General features: G+C 32.2%; 1 protein-coding gene across 1 annotated transcript; it reads right to left on the reverse strand.

Annotated features, from left to right (window-relative positions):
- Nucleotides 1-2,335: 2,335 nt before the first annotated feature.
- On the reverse strand, nt 2,336-4,846 carry LOC131648217 (BEL1-like homeodomain protein 8). Its single transcript, XM_058917996.1, has 5 exons — nt 3,889-4,846; nt 3,705-3,843; nt 3,109-3,521; nt 2,951-3,011; nt 2,336-2,865 (listed from the first exon to the last, which is right to left on the reverse strand). The coding sequence occupies exons 1-5, from the start codon at nt 4,755-4,757 to the stop codon at nt 2,353-2,355; spliced, it is 1,995 nt and encodes a 664-aa protein (XP_058773979.1). The 5' UTR covers nt 4,758-4,846; the 3' UTR covers nt 2,336-2,352.
- Between the last annotated feature and the right edge of the window lie 8,711 nt (nt 4,847-13,557).

Below are 13,557 nucleotides of genomic sequence, written 5' to 3' on the forward strand. Positions count from 1 at the left end.
AGAGTTGTTGCTCATTAGATTGTGTAATTAATTGTTCTTAAGTTTTTGTTTCAATCAACTTATTTAGAAGCGATATCTTGTAAACATTTCATTTGTAAATCTGTTGAGATTTGTATTCCTCAAGTGACTAGGTTGCTAGTCTGAATACTTGAGAGGGCTAAGGTGTCTTTCTAAACTCTTAGATGTTGTCTGTAATCTTTCAAGATTAGTAGATTAAGTCATTTTATAAGGCGAAATCACCTTGACGGGTGGACAAGTTTAACCTTTTCTAAGGTGAACTTGTATAAATCAAATGTTTTAATCTTCCTTCATTTCTTATCTATCTCATTGATATTTATCTCGTTGATTGTGGGGAATAGTTTTTCTAGAATAAAAAGTTTTTTGAAAACCCAATTCAAACCCCGCTTTTCTTGTGTTTTTCGCAACCTTCAATACTTAGACATATAAAATGATTCAAGTTTTCCCCATATCAAAGTCACAATCTTCTCCCTTAAGTCTTCCTTTAAAATTCTACCCATAAGGCACAAGATAATGACACTTATGACTTTATCCACTATCTCGGTCTTCTATGCTTGTGTTATACATGCAAGCATAGATGCATCACCTTTCAACGCTTCTACACACTTCCGTTAAGTTAAGATTTATTGTATCTTCACTTTCCACAATCCAAAAGTGTTCTCCCCAAAAAGTTTCTTGATATCCTATTTAGAACTCATGATAAACACTTGTATACTTAATCTTTTTACCCCACGATGGGTTCTATTTTTGTGAAAGTGGAATGTTCAATCACACCAAGACCTTCTTGTTATGAGATTTGATAATATATCAAGCATACCGAAAATATTGATGTGTGAGACAAAGAAAAAGTGCTACTAAACTAAATGACCTTAAGCAAAAAAGATGAAGCTACCAAATAGTGTATGTGTCTCAAGAAGCATACCGAGGAGGATATGTGTCTCAAGAAATAGATACAAACTGAACTTCACCTATATGAATTTCTAGATGGTGTCGTCTTAAAGTGAGAGTTGGAGTTTCTCTCATGAAAAATTCATGAACAACAGGAAAAGCACATGGCCATAAATAGTGATAGGCGAGATATGTAGGTGAAGAACCTTTAAAGAGTGTGTATAGTAACGTCGGTCTGATCACATGGGATAACAGTTCAAAGCATAGCTACCTAACGTTCCGATTAAGCTCTGCGTTGTCTTTACTAAGGTTAAGTTCAAATTGAAAGATACCTAACTGTGTTAACACTCTTTTGCTTTCTACTTTCTAGAATTTATCTTGTCATTATTAGAACAAGTGGGGGATTGTTGTAATTATTATAATAGTTCCAAAATGACAAGAGAAGTGAATTTGAAAAATGACACACTTCATGAAGAGTTGCATAATGAAACCATGCAACTTTTGAAGTGTGTTTGTAGGCCAATCACTGTGACTTTTGGTAAAAGACATTGTTTCACCAATGGTCGCTACCTTGTGAAATAATACCAATGTGACTTAGAATAAATTTCAGACACTCTTTCGCTACATTCAAGTTTTCATCTGTCTTGTGCAAACTCGATAAGGCTAAATTATCCTGGATATTCCTGCATAGAAATTCTAAAACAATTTGAGAGTGCTTGAAATACTATAAGAAAAGTGTTTCGTACACGATTCTAGCTTACATTCCATTTGATTGAAATTAATTTTCTAACATCTGCCTCCACCTCTACCACCATGACGTCACTACGGATCAGTCACTACGGATCAATGGAGCTTTGTAGCAATGGACTGCCTCCGCCACGACTCTGTCAGCAAACCAGACATCTTCCGTCGTCGGACTCGTCGAACCACCACCATCGCATACTACCATGAATTAAATCTTTGAATCAGTCTTTTTTTTTTATTTTAATCTTTCATACAACTGCATCTGTTTTTTTAGGAACAGGCGCGGCTAAAAACATATTAGTAACACTTGCACCAAGCACACCTAAGAACAAAGTATGCTTAACTAAGCACCATCCGAAATTACAAAACAAAAGTGATTGCATAGATTTGGATAAAAACTAAACAAAATCTTAACGCAGACATGAGACCAAAACATGATCACACCCAAAAAGACATGGCAACATGAGGCATAATCACAAAACAAAAAACAAAAAACCCCAAGAAAGTTGCATCAGCTGCAGGAACAGTTAACAAAACCTGGCCACTCAATTCCCAGAAAGGTTCTACGCAATCTCAACCATTTATTTTAGTCTATGTAGCATACCGTTAACATTGGAAGCAAGCTTTATCTACTTTCATTTCAATGTTCAAGACCACATTACAAGGCAAGATAATCATCCTACAAAGTCATGAATGTATTCATCATCCTACAAAGTCATGTATCATTTGTCCACCAAGGTGATGATGATGTCTAAATTGAACATCTTGGTGTTGTACACCTTCAACACCATGCCTAAGACCTAATGTCAATGACACAGACCCAAGTGATCCCCCAACATCATGTCCACTATGTCTATATGGCAAAAAATCCATCAGTGTTCCATCCATTCTTGAACTCATTTCACATTCCAATTTCGACCGCTTCTCTTGTCTCCATTGTTCAGCTTCATTCAACTCGCTTTCATCTGCATTTCTATCTATAGATGTACCAAACTCCATATCCTGAATCGGGTTTTCAGGTATTGAATGCATAAAAAACCTGTTCACTGTTTTATCCATTTTAGCCTGGTTGAATGAGCCGCCTTCGGTGCTGGAAGTTCCTTCATTTCGATTGGAATTCTCATCGGTACCGGTTGTTTTTTGGTCAAGCATGTGTACTTCCTCAACCATAGGCTTCCACACACGAACTCGAGCATTGATAAACCAATTTGATACCTAAAGGATCCCAATTCCAATATAAATAAACTTTGCAGGAACTAAAAACAATATCAAGCAAAAACAAAAAGTGGTATGTTCCTACCTGGTTTCGTGAAAGGCCTGTCTTAGTAGCCAACATGTGTTTATCAGTGTCTGTGGGATAACTGCGACGAACCATAAGTCAATGTTAATTAGTTCCTTGACAAACAAGATATAGAAAGATTCATGTATATAAAAATTGAGACAAAGATGCAAACATACGGGTGAAGAAAATGTTCAAACAACCAAGCTCTAAGAATCGCAACCGCGCGTTCAGGGAAGCCTCTTTGAGGCCTCCAAACATGATGTTGCTGTGGATCATGAAAACCTGTTATAACCTTTTCAAGTTTGCTCTTTTGCATGCTTTGGTCCATCCACCTTACGCTTGCCACATTATTAGTGTCAACAAGGTGAGTACTATTGTTTATGGTGGCTATTGAAGAATCATTCTGCATAACTTCACTTATAAGTTTGAGTTGATTTGAAATAGAATTGTTTAGGCCCTTGAAGTGTTTTGATACTAACTTCAAAGCCAAGGTGATGTAAGGAGTAGCTGAATTCAGGCCTGCTACTGATTCAAAAGATGAAAATACCATTTGCATTTGGTGTTGGTACTGCTTGTATCTCCTGTTGACCTATCATTATTCATTCATGGCCAAGAAAAACAATGTGATAACCAATTTTCTAACTATTGTTACTATAAAGTAAAGTTTCCGAAAGGAATGAACCAAAAACAAATATACAGAAAAGAAAAACAGAAAACCAATTTTCTCCAAATACAAGAACTATACAAGAAGTATATGGGGTAAAAAACAAACCTCTTCTTGCATGTACACAAGTTTTGCTTTATTTTGTTGATAATCTGGCTGCAAAGAAACACCAAAACTACTTCTAGATCCCCAATCAGCTCTATTTTCTTTTGTACCATGAAACATAGATGATGATGAACATGAATGACTTTCTATAGAAGCAACTTCAGTTTCTGTAACATCACATATTGACACAGATTTTGGACAGCAAACTTCTGATAACAAATTTTGGGCAGTCTTTAAGAATCTTGAATTTTTAAGAATAGTGGCATAACCAGTGAAAGGGCCAAGTGGACCCACATTTCCATAACTAGTAGTAGTCTTTGAATTAGGTATTGATCCAACCACCAAATCTTGAAGTGGTTTTCCACAATCTCTAGTAACAAAAGAAGGCTTCACATATGGATCCTCCTCTTTAAACTGAGAAACATGAGCCTTAGATGAGAGTGATAATGATAAGCTTTGTGGATTTGAATCAGTTTGATTTTTCCATCCAAACTCAAACTGATTTGGTTGATGTTGAAGTTCAGAAGCATTCACTACACAAATTTCTTGAGCATTGTTATGATGCATGAGTGATGTGATGTGAGAATCTGAGCCATTGGAATTGATGGACTTGACAATTTCTTGCAAAGAATGATTCTGAAACAGTGCTGAAGAAGTAGGAGTATGATGCATGACTTGACCTAGTTGCTTATCACCGCCATAAACACATGGAAGAGAATTTGTTGCATTATTTAAAAACCTATCAGTGACTTGATGTTGAACAGTACTGTTTCTCCAGTTTCCAAAATCACTCACTTGCTTTTGTTGAGGAGAATGAAAATCAGTCAAAGAACTAGCATATGAACCATACTGCTGCTGTTGTTGATGATGATGATGTTGCATCATGAATAACCTACTTGATTCTTCTGCACTTGCACCAAGTTGTTCCTGATACTCCAAAGGATTCAAAGTAGTAAAGAAGTTAGGGTTTTCTGATGAGGAATAAAGAACAACAGGTTCTTCATGGTTGTTATAATAACCATTTCTAAGGCTTCTAACTTGAACAAGATCCTGCATGTTAAACTTCTAGGGTTTAAATGTTGTTAGGGTTTGATAACTCTGTTGGATTCTTATTCTTTGATCCAATGCCAAAAGGCTTAGATGCTTCAAAAAACTTCCCTCCTGCAAACAACATCACCATGAAAGAAATACATGAAGATCCAGAGAGAAACACATAAATCACAATAAAATAAAACAAGTTAGGGTTAGTAACCTTGAAAGTAGCTAGGGTTACAAATACTGTAGCTGTGTGTATCTATGGACTATGGTGATGCTTTGTTGCAGATTTATAAAACATGATGAATCAGTAGTTTTGAAAAAGCTAACTACACTACACAATCATTCATTATGATCTACTATATCATAAACTAACGTAAAGTTGAATCTTCAAAGCTGTAACTCAAAAAATGAGGAGCTATAGCTAGTAGGTCTGTATGTTCTCAACATTCAACACTTGTGTTGTGTTGTGTGTGGTTGGGGGCCCTCCTCTTCCACCTTCCATTTTTCTTGTCTGTCTAGTTTTTTTACTTTTTGAAATTCTGTCCCTCTATAAAGTTGGGGAGAGGTTATATTCTGATTGCTACTGTTAAAAGGAACGAAAGTAATTTGATTTTAAATTAATATCTTTATCAATCAACTTTTTTTTGGTCATTCATTCAACAAATATACTAGTAGTCATTAAAAGCATCTGAAATGAGTTCATGCAATCAATATTAATGTGAATAACTTAAAATTTAATTAGTTTGGTTGACACAAATTTGGGAGCACTCCGTTTATTGCATACATACTCGTATTAAGTTGGTTAAGGGTAACTGGCACACAAGTTAAGAAATTTATTTATAAAAAAATTGTATGGAAAAAAATAATAAAAAAATTATTATATATTTTTATCAAAATTGATGTATAATTTTCAAAACAATATTTTTTATTTAGTTTTTATTTTGTGTCTCTAAGATATAAGTTAGCATTATCCTATTAAATTTAGTTTTAATTGCTTAGAAATAAAAAGTTTAGTTTTAATATTTTTTTATAAAGAACATGAAATGGTGTTAGATTTTGTTAGACGTTATATCTACTATCTTAATTATAAAAAGTTTAAATTAATCGTTAGTTAGTCCAATAATAATTGGCGTTGGATTTAATAAGAAAGAACACCATTCAATTATTGACTAAATTGATTCCTGAATCAATTATTGACTAAATTGATTCCTGAATCAGACTATATCAATGGTAAAAAGGATTAAAAAAATGGTTACATTGATTTTGACTAGTAAATGTATCTAAATTATGTATTAACAAGAATCCTTGCTACCTTTATAATTTTGGAGGTTTAATAAATTTTGATTAATTTTTGGTTGAGAGATTTTAATTTTGAGAGAGAAGTTAATGAGCCCTAAATCATAGATTTGGAAGGGGTGGATGTTTAGCATGCTCAGCATAAGTTGAAAATTTTTAAAGAGGCTCTTAAGGTTTGGAACGATGAGATTTTTGGAAATTTGGAGTTTAAAATAAGGTTTGCTCAAATAAGCTTTAAAGTCTAAAATTAAGGGCGAAGACAGTGACTGTTTCTCATGAGAAATTTGTTTGTAGATCACAGGTTTATTATGAGTTGTGGGAGCTTATCCGATGTCAGGACTCTAAAATATTTCAAATATACATGTTGTCATAGCTAAAGTTGAGAGATGTTAATACAAGGTGCTTTCATGTCTGTGTTAAGTATATGACTATAAGGAATAGTTTGATTTCCCTCCTAGTGGGTGGCATTTGATTGGAAAAAGTTTCCAAGGTTTGGGGGGAGATTTCTAAGTTTCTTAAAGAGCATATTTCTTATTATGAGGCCCTTAGGTATTTCCTTGGTGCATTTTCCCTGTCTTGCCTCTCCTTAGCTGAGGCTGAGTCCCTTACTGCTAGGTTTTTTCCTTGATAAATGGCTGAGGTAAATGACGAGACGAGTGGCTCTAAGAGTCTGGGTCATGGTGCATTCAATTATCTTTCAATAAGTTCTAGGGGTAAGTCAAGGAGGAAATTTATGTGATGTTTGACCAAATTTTTTAGAGCTTTGTGTTGCCTAATAGCTTGACGTCCTTTTTAGTCGCTCATGTTCCGAAGGTTGAGTCTCCTTTGGAGTTGGGAGATTTTAGACCTATTTCCCTTCTTGGTTCGTTGAATAAGTTGGTGGATAAGGTGTTGGCCGCTAGGCTTTCCACGGTCATGGGTAATTTTATTTCCCTAGAGCAATCGACCTTTCTTAAAGGGAGGCAATGACATAGTGGTCCCTCTTAATGAAGTTTAAGACTATCCTAGGGTGTATAAAAGAGAGTGTTTTCGTGTTCGAAGTGCACATTGTGAAGGTCTACGACTATGTAAGTTGGTCTTTCTTGGATTATATGTTGTAGAGGTTTGGTTTTGATGATAGGTGGATGGTTTGGATTTGTGCCTGTATTTTTTTTCTAATATCTTTTCTCCCAAGGCACCTGATGCATTTTTTTATTTCAAGAACCTTCATATGATATTCCTGGATGATCTCACCATCATTCATCTTCAGATTTTCAAATTTAGAAGTGAGAAGCTGAAGTCTTGACATATTCACTTTAGATGTACCTTCATGAGTTGTCCGAAGAATTTCCCAAACATCCTTGGTTATTCGCATCTGTATCCTTCATAACAGGATGATCCCATCCTTTTAAAACAACCTTCCAAGCCTTGTTGTCCATGGATTTCAGAAAAGCCACCATTATGACCTTCCACCAGTCATAATTTGAACCATCTAACATAGGTGGTCTGTTGTTGTATCCTCCTTCCTTATCCATAGTACCAAAAAAATATTCTCCCTTAAGATCAACCAACAATTAGAACAGGGTGTCTGCTTTGTTGCCAATTGAAATTCTGACACTTACATTACAGACGTCAAGACTGATGTTTCAACACCAAAACACAATCTCAAGACAGATGTTATAACATCATCTGATGACAGAAAACACTTTTACCCCAATAGAAATTATGCAGAATCAAATTCCAGAAGGTTAAAGACGCAGTCAATTGTTAACCCAGTTCGGTGCAACTCACCTACTATGGGGGCTATCAAACCAGGAAGGAAATCCACTATAGTAGTATTAGTTCAAAGCCTAAAAAATCCCAATTTATAACTTATCACCTAATCACTACTTCTATGAAATTTCTACCTAGAAACCTTCTAGATATGAGAACCCCATCTCACTTCCCACAATCACCCCAGTGATAAAAACCAATCACAACCTTTGACAAAAACCAAATAACCAAATAGAAGATTACACTTCCAATAAACAATACTTAGTTTTTCTTAAAAGCTTCAACTAAGAACAATACTCAACTCTTTGCTTAAAATCTCATGAGTGAGAACAATCATTCTACCTCAATGTATTAGAAGATACATGAGTGACATACAAAGAAAACACAAAAACCTTAAAAGACTCCCAAAACCCAAAACCCTTATTTTCCACCCACGGTTTGTTGTTATGAATGCTTACTAATTTAGGTTTAACAAGTCTTTATTTATAGACTCTTACAATATGGGTTTGGACTCTTCAATTAAATCCAATTAATCTTCTCCTTTTAAATCAGTTGCAAAATCTTCACACAAAAATATGAACAAATCTTCAAGTTTTCCTAAAAAGTCTCAAAGATCCTTTTTATGAAACCAAATCAAATATGCATTGTTCTTAAAAATATCCTTGATTAGATGCACCTGTATGAGCACTAGAATCTTCCAGAATCCCATTTTTTCAATCAAATCTTCAAGGATTTAAACCAGCTATACTATCATGATGTTCTGGTATAGCATGTCACAACATCTGGTAGAACATCTGTGTGAAACACATGACAGCAGACCCTGTCATGACAGTTAGTCAAGATGTTACAACAAAACAACAACCAAACAAACAACCAAATCAAACAACTATCAACTTAACCCAAACAACCATATAATTACTCCCCATTTTTAGCCAAAAAATGACAAAAACAACCATGCATTCACCAGAAGAAAAAAAACTCGTCTTACTATAGTCTCCACACATTTACCTCTATAAAAAAATTCTCCTGTACTCCTTGCTCACTATAGTGTCACATTCCTTATGAATGTTAACAATGAATTCCTTCACCATCTCCTCGAACATTTCTCAGAACCAGCAACACTCTTCATCAAACCAACTTCCTTCCTTTTCAAAGACCTTGTCATGGTAGCATGAGTCACAACTTTGCTCTACCCTCTTGCAATTCTAACACTAGCACTATTCCCTAAAATGTCATGCATCATTAAATGGAGGAAAGAGAAAGTGTATGTTGCACTCTTCCACACTTGTAATTGATACCACTCTTCAAAAATGCTAATTGTTAACTCTCCCATTAATTTCCCAAACTTATTTGCATTCAAAGTCTTACTCCATCCGTCTCATAATAAGTGTCTCATTTGCACTTTTTCCATGTCTCAAAATAAATGTCCCTTTAGAATACCAATGCAACATTTATTATTTTTTTTCACTACTATACCCCTATATATTAACTTTCACGTTTTTCAACAACTCCACTATCTATAATAAATAAGGGTACTTTAGTAAATGACATTAAATTTATCATTAAAATCAACACATTTAATCAGTTTCTTAAGAATCGCGCAAAGCTCAAATAAGACATTTATTTTGAGACAGAGGGAGTATTATATATATATATATATATATGTCAGTTGCTTCTCAATGGCCACATGCTCAAGAGAAACAATTTTATCTTCAACAAGATCCCTAATAAAATGATGACGAATGTCAATATGCTTTGTCCTGCTATGTTGGATGAGATTCTTGGATATGTTGATAGCACTCTGATTTCACAATATAATGTTATGACATCCTGCTCAACATATTCCTTTAACATTTGTTTCATTCAAATCAATTGAAAGCAACTACTTCTTGCGATAATATATACTTAGACTCACCAGTACACAATGAAACACAATTTTGCCTCTTACTGAACCAAGATATAGGATTGTTCCCTAAGAAGAAGCATCCTCCAGAAGTGCTTTTTCTGTCATTAGCTTTAATCGTCCAATCTACTTTACAATATCCTACAAGCATGAAATTAGTACTATGAGAATACAAGATACCCTAATCACTAGTTACATTGATGTATTTCAAAATCCTTTTCAATTGTTTAATGAACCAATATATAAGATTGTTGAACTGAAAATAGAGCTAAAGTTTTGCGTGAGAAGATTTGCAATAGAATCAATTGATGCATAATAAATTTTAAATAAGCAAAGAGTTCATGTCAAATAGAATAATTTCATATTTGATAAAATAATACTAATTGAATTGTCAAGTATGCACAACTTAATAATTTTTTATAAAATTTAACAGAAATGACAATTTTGATTCACTAAATAATTTTTAAAAATTAAAATTGAATGTTCATTAATCAAGGAATAAAAGTGAAATTTTAAATTAAATTAAGCACCAAAATATCATTAAGTCTTAATTTTATTAATAAATAAAATACTTCTTTTTAAATAATAATAATAATAATAATAATAATAATAATATATTTTTAATATTTTAAAAAATCATTTTTAATAATAAAATAACAAGTCATAATTTGAGCAATGTGGTATTTGTGGAAAGCGAAGTCATAAGTACTGTATATTTTTTTGTCAAAAAAAAGTACTGTATATTTTTATTTATAATCCTCTTTGACATAAATCGGAAAACGAGTAAATGAAGTTGGGCGTAGCGTATGAGGCAACTGGAGACTACGTCACCTGCAGATTGTACGCTGTTGTTTTCAGTGGAAAAGAAAGAAACAGACACTTCTCGGGTTTCCAACCAAAACAGCTTGCACTTTCAGAGTTACTGCACCATCATATCTTTTGCTTAAACACCATCAGTGCCATTAATTTGCCATTTACCAATAACTTGTTTGAAAAGATCATTCACACTAAATTCCTAGTCATACATTACACTCTGTCATTATTCTCTCTCTCCCTCCATCTCCTCAAACTAAACAAAATTTCTCACCATGTGATGTGCGCCATGTCCCTTACATAATCCCTTTTTTGATACATTTTTATGAAAAAATTATTATTATTCTTATGCTCATCATCCTACTTTATATGGGTTGATACTTTGTGTAAAATATATTTTTGAAAATAGTGATAGAGAGTATTATATTATGAAACACATACACCTTTAATACATACGATTTTGATATTGACACAACGATATCAGTAATAATTTTTTTTAAAAAATATATTAAATATAATTATAAGTGTTCATGTAAGTAAGTGTGTGACACAGAGACGGGTACATTTTCATTGATATCACAGAGACATAAAAAATAAAATTATTTGAACCATATTTCTAAAACTAAGAAGTAAGAGTCTACCCTTCATTGTGTCTATCTACAATCTTGGAATTGTAACTCATAGTTATTGATACTGGTAGATTTTTGCTTGATGATTATTAATACTACTAGTACTTACAAGTACTGTAGTACTATGGAGTAACAAGATGTATCAAAGTATTTTTACAATTTATTTATTTTCAATGAAGTATTTTAGGGCATTGTACGTATTTGTAATGTACACTGTGTTGGTGGGATTGTGAGAGAGTGATCCACGTGGCAATGTTGTTGATTGCTTAAACTACATTTGAGATTTCTATTTTGAGGCAATTTCATAGGTGATGTTGCACGCAAAACGCATTAAAGATACCAAAAATGATGTAACGTAACCCATACTATTCTATTCCATCTATTGTCCTCTATTTCTAGAGAGTAATCATGCATGCATGTCTCTTCAAAATCATACTATAAATCTAATTAACAGAAAAAGAAAGAATAATACTCTCCTATAAACTAATATAGCTATAGAGTTAATTGCAATGAGGTGATAGTATCACATCACGTCAATACATAAACCCTAGCTAGGGTTTCATACAGTATTTGCAGTTGGGACATCATCAAACCATTTGGTTTCAGGCCCTGTCTCACTCTTGATGTCTGCAACAAGGTGAGAGAGAGACCATAATAGTGGCAGTGTAGTAATTAACACAGCTCAGTGCGGGTCACTATCAAATGTCCATCTTTCTTTTCTTTTTGCTTATCATCATCACTCAACCCTACCTCACCTTCTTTTATCTTTGCTTTTGCCACTCCAACTTCTATGTATTCACACTATTGCCATTCTTAGTCCTACCAGGCTACCAGTATGTAACTGCATTTTTTTACAATATACCACTAACAATCATCATCGGCATGTTTCTAAAGCATGTTCTTAAATAATTCATATATAAGTACAAGTTTTAATAATGCCTAGTCTAAAAAAATACTCGTATTATTAATACTCGTAAAAGAAGATTTATCAGACTAAATTCATAGTACACAGAGCCTGTCATTATTAATACTCGTAATATATATATATATATATATATATATGTATATATATATATATATATATATATATATATATATATATATATATATATATATATATATATATATATATATATATATATATATATATATATATATATATACACACACTAGTGTGTATATCCGTGCGAGACAAATAGGTTTAAATTTAGTACGATTGATTCCGATAAGTATGATTATAACGAAATTTAAAATAACTATATAATGATTAAGGATATAATCACAACCTTAGATAGTCCCCTGCGAGGCACGAGATAAAAGAATTCAATAGAATTTTACACATAGAAATATTTTCTCTCATTTCAAAGGATTTAATAAAAAATATTTGAAAATTCATTTATTTTCCGAAAAATAATGACTTTTGAGATAGAATTTTCTAAATATTAAAAATAATTTTTATTTATTGACTCAAATTTTAAAATTATAATTGTTTTTTACAAATATACATAAGATTCATATAATATGAATTTACATTAACAAAAATATCATACGAATACAAAATTCATATATTATACATTTACATTTATTCATCTTTCTTATAAATATTTAATATATAATAAAATAAAATAAATATATAATTATCTTCTTTTTTTTCATAAGAAATTTGTGATTTCTATACATCATAACTATCTTACATCTTTTGTTAAAACAAATATTATGTCAACTTTAGTATAAATATTACCGTTTTAGATGACATATGCACCATAGAATCTCGACGTTATTTTTTAAACCTTTTCCATTTTAGTTTGATTTTTTAACTATATTTTATTATAAATAATAATATGTACTAGTAATATTAAAATACATATTGTGTGTACATTACACATTAAAGTAATTTACTATTACAATTAAAAAAACATTTTTGTTACGAATATTAATTAAAGATTGCTGGAATAAGAAAAGTTAGTGGTAATAATAGTAATGGCTTTGGCAATAGACGTCAACGGTGGTTGTTTGATTTTCCAAAGAAATTGTGTAAGGTTTAGAAATCAAGTTTTTTTCCAAGGTAATTAGAGCACTCACATCCATCATATTCATTTGGGTTCTTTAAATAAGACCCGTTTATTTTTTTATATTATTTCACACTTCCCAATTATTTAAACAACCCATCTACAATTTTTAAATATCCATTTAACTCATCAAAAAGTTTAAAATGGATCCCACTAAACCATTCAATATATTATATAAAATATAATTAAAAAATTCATTCAAATATATCAAAATATAATAAGACTAAAATAAATATATATTAAATAAAACAATACATAGCACAAATAATTCATCAAAATTACATTAAAAAAATACATAAATTCAAAAATACATCACTAATACGAAAAATAATAAAAAGATAAATTTAAGACAATTT

Source organism: Vicia villosa, linkage group LG2, assembly GCF_029867415.1.
Source record: "Vicia villosa cultivar HV-30 ecotype Madison, WI linkage group LG2, Vvil1.0, whole genome shotgun sequence".
NCBI lineage: Eukaryota > Viridiplantae > Streptophyta > Magnoliopsida > Fabales > Fabaceae > Vicia > Vicia villosa.

Coding starts and splice junctions, on each gene's coding strand:
- LOC131648217 (XM_058917996.1), bottom strand. CDS start 4,757: ATGCAGGATCTTGTTCAAGTTAGAAGCCTTAGAAATGGTTATTATAAC. Junction 3,844..3,888: donor GTTTGCTGTCCAAAATCTGT/GTCAATATGTGA, acceptor TTCTATAGAAAG/TCATTCATGTTCATCATCAT. Junction 2,866..2,950: donor CAGGCCTTTCACGAAACCAG/GTAGGAACATAC, acceptor GGGATCCTTTAG/GTATCAAATTGGTTTATCAA.